This window comes from Sarcophilus harrisii, chromosome 1 (assembly GCF_902635505.1).
Source record: "Sarcophilus harrisii chromosome 1, mSarHar1.11, whole genome shotgun sequence".
In the NCBI taxonomy this organism is placed as follows: Eukaryota; Metazoa; Chordata; class Mammalia; order Dasyuromorphia; family Dasyuridae; genus Sarcophilus; species Sarcophilus harrisii.
In genome coordinates this window covers 678178012-678190396 of record NC_045426.1, presented here as the reverse complement: position 1 = coordinate 678190396, position 12385 = coordinate 678178012, and the positions used below count along the sequence as shown (strand labels likewise).

General features: G+C 40.0%; 1 protein-coding gene across 9 annotated transcripts in view; it reads right to left on the bottom strand.

The window, feature by feature from the left end:
• The window catches only part of RIMBP2 (RIMS binding protein 2), a 489205-nt gene that overhangs the window by 148567 nt on the left and 328253 nt on the right, over window positions 1-12385 (bottom strand). For all 9 annotated transcript variants that reach the window (XM_031948402.1, XM_031948398.1, XM_031948399.1 and 6 more), the window contains exon 9: window positions 2749-2871. In XM_031948402.1, coding sequence (XP_031804262.1) covers window positions 2749-2871 — 123 coding nt within the window. The remainder of the gene's footprint in view (window positions 1-2748; window positions 2872-12385) is intronic.

Here is a 12385-nt window from a genome sequence, read left to right as displayed (position 1 = left end):
AGGGGGAAAGGAGGGAGAAAAGTATGGAACACAAGTTTTTGAAAGGGTGGATGCTGAAAACTATCTTTGCATGTATTTTGAAAAAATAAAAAGCTATTATAAAAAAGAATTTGGATGCTATACCACTTAATGTATATAAGTTTAATATTAATATTACTTCTTTTAGCAAGATGTAGTTTCCTTCCTTATCTCTCTTAATTAGATCTATTTTTGCTTTTGTTTTGTCTGAAATTAAGATTGATGCCCCTTTGGAATGGGAAATTTCCATTCTAAGGAAGAAGCAGAGTTCTAGAATTGGAAGATTTCTAGTATTTGGAGCCAATGAATCAAAGAGAAAGTACTCCATTCTGCTACTTATCAACTTTGTGACTTTGGGCAAGCCCTTTTCTGATTCTTAGCTCCTCCTCCAGTAAAATGGGGACAGCTGGGTCAGTTGCTCTCTTGCATGGTGTAAAAAAGTCCTGGATTTGTCATTCAAAAACTTGGGTTCAAAACCTTGTTTTGCCACTTCTTATGTAACTAACTTTTGATAAGTCATTTAAGTTCCCTGGGCTACATCTTTCTCTCTTGTCAAATGAAGGGGGTTGTACTTAGTGACCTCTATAGTCTTCATCATCCAGTTCAACATCTATGATCCTATCCTCCTAATGTGTAATAATTCTAAAAGATATTGGTACATCATGACCCCAGAAGCACTGAGATGTTTCTAGATAATGCTACTCTGTGATAATCTATAAATGAGAACAAAGAATACCTGGCAAATCACACAAAAAAGCCTAGCTTAATATTTCTACAGCTTTTAAAGCTTTGTAAAATATTGTAAATCCATTATCTCATTTATAAAATAAAATTTTATTGATAGCTTTTGTTTTGACATCATCAATATTTCCTCCTTCCTTCCCCCAAAACCTATTCCATACAACAAAGAATTTTTAAGAAGGGGAAAAAAAGTTCAAGAAATCAAATCAGTCCTTGATAAAAAGTCTGAGATTCTCCTTTTCTTGTTCTATAATCAATCTGCAATCTCTGTAAAGAAGACCTCCTCATATCTCCTTTTTGGTCATATTTTGTGATTTATTTTTTATTTTTACATTTTTAGTTTTATTGAGGTGTTTTGTTTTAGAGATGCTTACATGTCCTAGTGGAAGATCTCTTCTAACAGAGTACAACAGTTAAGCAAAATGAATAATACAGTGATCTTAACTGAAAGTGTGTGCCCCATTTCCCACTTGCATTGTTACATTCATCGCACATATTGGTCTTTTGCCTCTGCTTGTTCTTTATTCTTTTCAGTTCGGCTGGACTCTCCCATTTAGGGGTTTTCTTAACAAACATACTAGAGTACTTTGCTTTTTCCTTTTCCAGCTCACTTTACAGATGAGGAAACTGAGGTAATCAGGGTAAATGACTTGCTCCAATGTCACAGAGCTACAAGTAGCTGAGGTCTGCTTTGAACTCAGGAAGATGTGTCTTCCTGATTCCAAGCCCAGTACACACTGTACCACCCAGATGCCGCTGCCCTTGCTTCTGCTTACTTCCCCTGAATTCACTGGAGGCAGTAATGAGAGGGGTCAGCCCTATTCTATACATCTGAGTCAAGTGGCTGGTTGTCATGTTTTGTTTTGTTTTGTTTTTAAATCAGCTTCATTGCTTTAGCTGGGAGGTTCCCTGGGCAGCTTCCTTGCCCCAAACATCTCAATTAGTTGTTATAGAGATTCTTTTTTTTTTCTGAAGGGGGTTCAGGGGAGGGAGGAAAAAAACAAATTTAACACATTTTCAAATTTTCCCCTGTTTCCCTTTTTAATCAGCTTTAGACACTTCCAGATAAAACACCTTTTTGCTTTTAAAGGAGACAGATCTAATGCCTCTGTCATTTGCATACTAGCTCACAAAATATGAATTAAAATGACTTGTCTACAGGAGGCTATCAGAATTCAAGTCAATTACATCATTAGCAAATCAAGCCCTGGCTCCCCTATATGCCAGCATCCTAGGAAATGGTCTATTTAAGCAGATTTCAATCCATCAGAAATGCATAGCTAGTAGCCAATTTACCTGCTCCCTGATAAAGTAATTTTCTGATCTAACTTTCCTCATTATAATAAAGCTTGTTAAACATTTGAGAAGCAGCTGAAAATTCATGAATTCTTTTTTTTTTAAACCAATACAGATATTCAAGTCTTTCAACTTAAGCAGGCTACATTTCCAGGTGGATGACTCTGTTCAGTCTCCCAGCTCAGTAGTATTTAACTTTCTAAGCCATGGAATCAGTTTTATAGCATCAGTTCCAAAAACATTAATGTTTCATTATTTAGTGTTTTTCCCTTTAACCATAAAAAGAAGAGTTGCCCTAAAAATCCACAACGTTGACCTTCCAATGGACCTAATATCTCATCAATATGTCAACAGTGTATATCCTATCTATCCTATATGACCTTTGTCCATAATGTTCCCAAGCTTCACACCAAGAGATACACCCCTGTGGGTAGGCAGCCTTTCCCAAATTCACTTGGCATAAAGAACCCATCACTCACTCTCACCAAATGGCCACATACCCATGTTCTTTTTTAACCACGTATTTCTTTGGTGATATCCTTTACAGCTTCTTATGGATAGCAATCTCAAAACAAAAATGGAACATATGTCTCTGAAGCTCCTTGTGATTCCGTATCCTATCCTTCACCCTCCTTTGTCCCACTGGTCTTGACAAATCCAGAAATGAGAAGACACATTGGCTGCACCCCTTACCTTTAGGACCTGCTCTAGATTCTCCAGTTTGGCTTGGAGCTGGTATTTCTCCTTCACGGCCAAATCACGTTCTTTGGTCACTATGGTGAGGGTGAGGCTGAGCCGGTCATAGTCTGCTTTTACCTTTATAAAAGCAAGAGGGAAAAGAGTAGAATGTAAGTTCTCTGAGGCATGGATTATTTTCAGTCTTGTGCTGGTTATTCCCAGTGCTGAGCTCGATGCCAGGCACTTAGGAAATCTTCATAAACATTTGTTGAATTGAATTATATCGAATCAGGAGAGATTTCATTTAAAGCTATCCATGAGAGAAAAATAAAAACAGAGTGTTCCTCAAACCTTTCTTGAAATAGGATAAAATTAGGGGAATACATCTCTGACTCATTTACATAAAAGCCTCTAGCAGTTAAGGGCATATTCATTTGCTAACCAAGATAGAACAAATACAGCTCTGGAATCATGGAAAGAACACTGAGGTAGTAGACAAGAGACAGGATTGAGCCTCACCTCTGCTATTTACAAAGAGGCACTGTGATTAGAGTGGAGGGAGGCTTAGGGTGAGAAGTCAGGAGGACCTGGGTCCAATCTGCATTAGTCAAACTAAATTTGGGGCATTGTTATTTCCAGTTCTAGGGGTTACCATCAAGAAAGACATTCATAAATAGAAGGACCAGAGGAGAAAATGAGGATGTTGAAGGGCCTCAAGTTTATACAATATGACATGAAAGAACTGAGAGTGATCACCAGGAGAAAAGAAAGTTGAGAACAGGTGGGACATGAGAACTGTGTCTGAGCATTTAAGGTGCTTCCATGTGAAAGGGGTATTAGATTTAGAATATATGAACTTGTTTGCCTCACTTTCTTCATCTGTAAAATGATCTGGAGAAGGAAATGACAAACCACTTTTTTTTTGCCAAGAAAACCTTAAAAGGGGTCATGGAGAGTTGGACACACCTGAACAATAAATATGGTCCCAGACAGAACTAGGAGAAATAGAAGTTTCAAAAAGAAACTTAGGAAAAACTTTGTAAAAGTGAGAGAGATTCTCAAGTGGGTTAGATTGCCTTGGGAGGCAGTGAGTTCCTCCTCACTGCAGGTCAAGGCAAGGTTGGATAATGACTTGATGGGTTTACTGTGGAGGGAATTCTTGTTCAGAGATCTATCAGACTACATAGTGATTGAGGTCCCTTTAAAAATTCTGACTCCAATCTCACTAGCTATGTGACTGGGCAAGTCACTTGACTTCTTTGGAATTCAATTTTCACCAACTGTAAAATAAGGGATAATTTAATTACTTACCTTATAGAAAATGTTTAAGGAATGTACTATAGAAATATATTACCTATGTTGTTCAAGTCATTTCAATCATGTCTCTGTCTTTGTGACCTCATTCAGGGATTTCGTGGCAATGGCACTAAAGTGGTTTGCCAATTCTTTTTCCATCTCATTTTACAGATAAGGAAACTGAGGCAAACAGGGTCAAGTGATTTGTCCAGGTTCACACAACTGGTATGTGTCTGAGGCTGGATTTGAACTCAGATCTTCTCTCCAGGCCTGACACTCTGTCTATTGCACCACCTAGCTTCCCATTACCTAGCTGACCTTGGCCAAATACTTCCCTTCTCTTGCTCTAGTTTCCTCCTCTGCAAAATAAAAGATTAGATAATGATTTTTATCATCTCTTCCAGCTTTAACATTCCATGGTTCTGCATGATTATCAGCTCTTCAGATACTTATCTAATTTTTTATCTTATTTTATTTTGGATTAGGTCTCCCTAACTCACTCAGGGTGAAAGTACAGTGGCTACTCACAGGCCTGATCCTGATCTAGCAAAGTTCAGACTGGCTCCATTTTCCCAACTTGGACACGTTTCACCCCTCTTCCGGCAGCATGAGGAGCCCCCAAGGGCTTACATTGCCACTGGACTCAGTGCAGACACCCACTGGCTTTAGTTTTCTCATATCTCAGCAACCCTGGACTCAAGGAATCCACCAGCCTCAGCCTCCATCAAAAGCAAGGATTACAAGCCTGCATCACCACACTGTGTCTTTGTTGTGATTTTTAAGATTAATATTATTCAGAGAGGGAATGGGGAATAATGAATAGAGGACCAGCCTCTTTAGGCAAGCCTCTGGCACTAGGAGTATGGCCCTAGCCATAACACTTAGCCTTTTGGGGTCCCAAGTACCTCTCCTAGACCATCAGGTAGAAATGATTTGCCACTCTATGTCAGGGGAAGAATTTCAACACCAAAAGTTCCCTCCCTTGATGGAATCACAGGTCTAAACCTCATCCTCCCCTTCCTCAAAAACTCCTAGTTTTTTAGTGTTTAAAGATACCTTTATGATCATTTTAGTCCAATATCTCATTTTTGGATGAGAAGCTACATTTAAGGATGATGATCTTTCAGGGATGTCCAGCTAGTCCAAATCTATCTTTTGGCTTCTGATAAGTGTGAGTCACAAGACAGAGATATAGAAACGGTTTCCCCTTTACTTTCAAGTTCTTTTTATTGTTGATGATACAGAAGATCCATTTTAACCCAGCTGAACATTTGCTTTCTCCCTAAAATGTTTTCCCATGAATCATACTGCTATAACAGGTTCTTTGAAGGTCATGCTCTTTTGTGGGAGAGCTTCATTGGTTCCACATGCCGTGTATGTCATGATGTTTGCTTTAGGTGACAATGTCAGTACCACTAGACACACAGAAGGTGAGAGGCACGAATTTTCCAGGCTTCCACTGGAATGTTGTTACCTGTCTGGAAGGTGTTCTCAGAAGAGGTCATGGAGAGGTTTTGTGGATACAAATGTCTTAAAACAGTTTTGCTATTAAGTGATGCATCAGACAGCCAGAGAGAAAAAACAACTTTCAAGTTCTCAGAGGCGAAAATGTCATGATTGGCTTGTAACCTCCATTTAACTTAAAAAGTCAGAGATCCTTTTAATACCTTTGATTTTTAGTTTCCCAGAATACTGGATCGAGATGCTATTATTTTGTAAGGATCTGGGGAAAGCAAGTAAGAGAACAAAAGGACACTGCCCTTCAGGAGAAGCTATTTCAAGGTAGAATAGGCTACCACAGAAATAGGAGGCTTCTAACCACTGAACCAAAGGCTGGGTGCTACCCACTCCTGGAAGTCTGTGCTAACTCTCCTGGTTATTGATGGCCTCTCCTTACAAATTACTTTGTATTTATTTTACATTTGTTTTATGCACATATTGCATAAATGTCATCTTCTCAATGACATTTTGCATTAATTTTTTCCCTGAGGCCATTGGGGTTAAGTGACTTGCCCAGGATCACACAGCTAAAAAATGTTAAGTGTCTGAAATCAGATTTGAACTTAAGTCCTCCTGACTTCAGGGCTGGTGCTCTATCTACTGCACCACCTAGCTGCCCCCTACATTAAATTTTTTTAACGTATAAGTGAAATCTTCTTGAAAGCATGGCCTTTGTATCCCTGATTCTACATACAGTATATGTTTAATAAATGCATGTTGAATTTGATCGAATAAAGCTACATATTAGGAAAGATGTGGATAATTTGGAGACCATTCTGAGGAAGATAACTAGGATGCTGAAGAGTCTTGAGATCATGTGATATGAGGATTGACTGGATGAATTAGAATGGTTATTCTGGTGAAGAGAAGATTCAGTAGAGACAAGATAAACATTTTAAAGTGTTTGAACCATTATGACACGAAGAGGGGATTAGCTCTAGAGGAAAGAACTGAGAGACATGTATAGAATTTGCAGAGAGACATAAGAAGCCTGATAGGAGGAAGTATCTTTTGACTATTAGGGTTTTCCCAAAGCAGAACGAGCTTCCAAAGAGTCCATGGGATGCTATATCACAAGAAATATTCAAGCAAAGGCTAGATGACCACTTAATGCTTCTGTAGATTCTTATCCACATATATGTTGCACTAGGTGGCCATTGAGACCCTTTACAAGTCTGGGAGTTGAAGTCTTTTTAAAGCCTAAGAAACAGAATACATGTCACACTGTTTCCATGCTTAGGACTTCTATAAAGCATTTTAATTTATAATATAATATATTATTATGTAATATATATAAAACAATATAATATTATATAATATAATAAAAAATAAATTTATAATTACTCATTAGATGGCAACAGACATCATGTAATCATTAGTAGGGAGGCAGCTAAGTGGCGCCATAATGGATAGTTTTGAGTCTGGAGTTAGGAAAACCTTAGTTCAAATCTGACCTCAGCTATTTATTAAACTGTGTGATCCTAGGTAAATGACTTGATCCTGTTTGCCTCAGTTTCCTCCTCTGTAAAATGAGCTGGATAAGAAAAGGGCAAACCACTCCAGTATCTTTGCCAAGAAAACCCCAAATGGGGTGATAAAGAGTAGAACAGAACCGAAACTACTGAACAATAACAACAAATCATCCCCAATTCTAGATGAGGAAAATTAGTCTAAGGCAGGTCAAGTGACTTGTCCACAACTAGTCACATAGCAAATAAGCACAGGAGGAAGGACTTAGAGGCTGATCTTCCCAACTCCAAGTGCAATGCTATTTCCCCTTTGCCAAGTCTTTTCCATCTCTAAATCTACGACATTAAATAGTTGCAATAGGTCATAGTCACTTTGAAATCTTGTACTGTAGGGAGTGATTTTTGGACTGGCTTAGAGAAGGAATAATATGGGGAAGGTGAACTTTAGTAAAGATGATATCAACATTCTAGGACACTGTTCTACCTAGCATCCTTTCCCAATGCTCCTACTTTGCTGCTACAGTGTAAAAATTATATGTGATTTTTGCAAGAAGTCCTCTGTTCCAACTTTATCTTGGATGGAAAGGTTGAGAATTGGAAGCGGAATCTGTCTAGTACTATCTACTCCAAGAAGACCTGATTTTTCCTAAAAGACATTTTTATCCTTTTCATCCAAATACAGGTCAAAGTTTACTTCCTCCAGAAAGCCCTCCTCTCAACACTGACATTTTGTTCCTCTATGTGGAAAGGACCTTTGGAATTCAACTAATCTAATTCTCTCATCCTACTTATGGAGAAGCTTAAGACCTAAAGAAGTTCAGTCATGGATACATAAGTAGCAATAGTTGTAGGAATTGTGTCAGAAGGAGCTAACAGTGATTGGTCAGTGTATTGCAAAGGACACTGCATTTAGAGTCAGCATCTAGTCCTACCCAGCAATATCTGGCAGAGCCTGGACCTGAACCCTGATCCATTGCCTCCTAATCCAAGCTCTCCTTCTTTAGCATATTTTGTCTAATTAGACAAAATATGGATGTTTCTTTAAAAAATGGGGGAGCAAATTTTGGTTCAATTAAAGAAAAAACTCAGCAATGTTTTGTTGTTGCCCAGTCGTTTCAGTCATATCTCATCCTTCATGATAACATCTGGGGTTTTCTTGGCAGAGACACTAGACTGGTTCACCATTTCCTTCTCCAGCTCATTTTACAGAAGTAAACTGAGGTAAACAGAGTTAAGTGACAGGGTCACACATCTAGGAAATATCTGAGCCTGGATTTGATCTCTGGTCTTATTGATTCTAGGCCCAGTGCTCTACTCACTATGCCATCTAGCTGTTCCAAGCAATGTACATTCATGTAAATGGGATTATTATGGAAGGTAGCAAGTTTTCCACCACTGGAGATCCTTCTAGTAGCTGATGTTGGACTCATCATCAGTACCGAAGAGGGGATCCACAAGAACATAGATTGCAAGTGAACTCAGCAACCATTTGATCCAATCCCCTCATATTACAGTTGAGGTAACTGAGGCATAGATAGGCATCTCCTCACTATATCTTACCCCTCTCTCACACACAATCTATTGCCAAAGTTTATTGATTTTACTTTTATTGCCATCTCTTGCCTATATCCTTTTCTCTTCCCCGACACTGTCACCGTTCTGTCACAAGTCCCTGTGATCTCAAGTCTGCTCTCTTGTAATGGCCTGCTGGTGGGCTCAGATCTAACCCACCCTAATGTCCTCAGCCTCTGCTCAGCTGTCAAAGGGATCTTTCCAAAGTGCAGATCACCCCTTCATTCCAGACTCCAGCGGCTGGCTCGCTAGCCCCTCTAGAACCAAATATAACATCGGTGGTTAAAAGTGCTCAAAGCCCTTCATAACTAGTCCCAACTTTTCCAGTACTTTCAGATCTTAAACCCTCCCTTTCTTTACAGCCACACTAGTCTTCCTTTTATTCCTCAAACAAGGGACTCCATCTATGGACATTTGCACTTGCTGTCCCCGGGACCTGCATCCTGAGACCCTGCAAAGAGTAAACTCCCACTTTTTTGTCTCCCTCTCTAGAGGCAAGGAGGATGCTCTGTGCACAGCCAGCACTCTGTAAATCACCACTGACCTCAACAGAGAGTAAGAATATCTCCCCGATGTGTCTCTCTAGTGCCAACTGGCTGGTAGTCTCCATAATGCTGCCTGCTGAACTGCAGCACAAAGCTGTCACTGAGTATGAGTGCACTTCTACCTTCACCAAGCCTTCTGCCCAGGAGCATCTGGGGCACGCATGGAATGAGCTCACATGGGGCACACAGCCACTCTGTGCTGCCGTACCCGGTGGCAATGGCAGCTGACCCAGATTGCTGCCTGGGCCACAGGCCTGTGGGAGGATGAAAATGCTCAGCATCCTTGGCTCTGCCAGGCTGCTGCTCTTTTGCCTCACGCTTCAGCCCCGCTGTAGGCCCTTCTCTACTGCCTGTTGGCTAATAGTTGGCCCAGAAAGAAATCACCTCAGGAGACTGGAAGAAAAATCAGTTTCTGGAGTCCTCGAGGCTCTTTTATTAGCATTCCCATGCAAAGCACAATCTTTGCATGGAGTTTGTACTTGGCTGCTCCCAGACAGCCTCGGTCTATTAGTGTTGAGAGGGGTTGTGTGCACTGGGAAGTTGCAGCAAAATTACCCTTCTACTAATTCACTATGTGATACTGAGCACAACACTTGATTTCTCTAGAGCTCAGTTTCCTCAAATAGAAAATATGAATATTATGTCCTATCCTAACAGCCCTACAAAATTGCCATGAGGTTCCGGGATGTATTAGGAAGAGCTTTGTAAAGCTGGTAAGTATGATCTGTAGGGCAGCTGTGTGGGCAGCTAGATGGATAGGGTTCTGGCCTTGAAGTCAGGAAGTCTCAACTTCCTGAGGTCAAATCTGGCCTCAGACACTTAGCTAGGAGACCCTGGGCAAGTCATTTAAACCTATTTGCCTCAGTTTCTTCATCTGTAAAATGAGCTGGAGAAGGAAATGGCAAACCACTCCAATACCTTTGCCAAGAAAACTCAAATGAGGTCATGGAGAGTTGGATACAATTAAAATGGCTGGGCAACAAAAAACATTTACATGATACTTTAAGGTTTGTAAGGCAATCCCAAATGAGCTCAACAAAGAATAGGACATGAGGGACAGCGAGATAGTGCAGTGGATAGAGCATCAACTCTGAAGTCAGCAGGATCTGAGCTCAAATCTGACCTCAGATACCTAACACTTCCTAACTGTGTGTGTGACCCTGGGAAAGTCACTTAACCCCAATTGCCTTAGCAAAAAAAAAAAAAATAATAATAATAATAACACACGGATTAAATGACTCCCTGCCCTCAAAGAGTTTTTACAATCTAACGATCTCTTTGAGTATCTACCCTGCCATGACCTGAAGTCTCTGTATTGAACATCCCCTAAAAATAAAGTACTTCATAAGTACCTACTATGTTCTAGATACTATGCTACGTACCCAGAATACAAAGACACATATGGGAGTGACCCTATGTTCTCAAAAGCTCTGCTAGAACAGCATAAACTCTGGAAAGACTGTAAGTGTGGGACAAAGGATGTGACAGACAATAAGTCTTTTGTCTGAGGACCAACCAAGCTAAGTTGGTTCAGCATCACCTCTTAGAAGATGACAAATATTTCTGATGCAGAAACTCAAAAAATACACCTGCTTGGGTGACTTTGTGCACAGAATGGCCTCAGTTTACTCATCTGTAACAATGAGGAGCTTGGAGGAGATAACTTCAGAGGATCCTTCCAATTCCAGATATAGGAACTTGTGTTCCCACTACATTCAAGGAAGAGCTGCTATTTGAGGTGATAGAAGCACTTCCAGTGACAAATCATCAGCTCCTTGAGGTACTTCATGATTATTAAAATTTTAGCTACCCACTTCCTATTTATATCACCATCCTTTACACTCAATTTGATTGCCTCCCTTCATCTATGTGACAAGGCGACTGACTCAGGGGAGCTGCCACTGAACATTTCAGATGGTCCGATGTTCCATCTTTGCCTCGGCATGCCAATTATCTCAATGCAGGCTTTAGGGAGGATGCAGGAGAAGCACTTTCTTGCATCCATAATTAAGAGTCCCAATAATGAATTTTGTTCTCTCAAGCTCCACTACCAGTGAAAAGATTGTAAAGTAGGCAGTGGAAACCAAGACCTGTCTTTCCCCAGCTTACAGAAGGTTTCTGTGTGTCCTTGAAACAGTGTTAATGCCGTTACACAACTCTAAGCTGGCACTAGGTGAGCAGGTATTCCCTGGCACTCCAACAGCTCTCCTGGCTGCCCTCAGACTCAGGTGACTCACAGTTTTTAATTTATTTATGTCTTTATGTGAACAGGTCAGTTTTCTCATCTGTAAAATTGCTGGGGGGTGAGAAGGAAAGAGTAGGTTAGATAGCTTCTGAGTTCCTTCCAGCTTTACCTTTACTATTTTTGCCTTTTTAGAAAAAAATTAGTCCCTGGCATATAGTAGGTGCTTAATAAATGCTTATTGACTGACTGTGAGGCAGTATAATTTCTCTTGGTTCCACTATGGGCACTTTGAGGGTAGGAACTGTTTATTTCTGCTTTGAATCCACAACATCTAGCATAATATGGTACATAATGGGTACTTAGCAAATGTTTATTGATAAACTGTTTAATGTAAGAAGTTAAAGAATATAGAGGAAGTCACCTGAGGAGATCAGGCTTTTTTCCCTTTATTAAAACACATGCACAGACAATTCTTTAACATTAGCTCTTGCAGGGGCAATGGATAGAGCATCAGTCATGAAATCAGGAGGATCTGAGTTCAAATCTGGTCTCAGACACATAACACTTCCTAGCTGTGTGATCCTGGGCAAGTCACTTAACCCCAGTTGCTTCAGCAAAAGAAACCAAACAAATAAAACAAAACAAAACAAAAACAAACAAACAAATAAAAAACATTAGCCCTTGCAAAACCTCCTGTTCCAATTTCCCCCCTTCCTAAGATGGCAAGGGGTCCAATATATGTTAAACATGGTAGAAATATGCTAAATCCAATATATGCATACATATTTATACAATTATCTTGCTGCATCAGAAAAATCAAATCAAACCAGAAAAAACAAGAAAGAAAATAAAATGCAAACAACAACAAAAAGAGTGAGAATGCTATGTTGTGATCCACACTCAGTTCCCACAGTGCTCTCTTTGGGTGTAGATGGCTCTCTTGGAACTGGTCTGAATCATCTCATTGTTGAAGAGAGCCACATCCATCAGAATCGTTCATTGTATAATCTTGTTGTTGCCATGTACAATGCAGAGGTCAAGCTTTTACAGAATACAAAGTCCCAGAGGGAAGGAGTTTGTTTCAT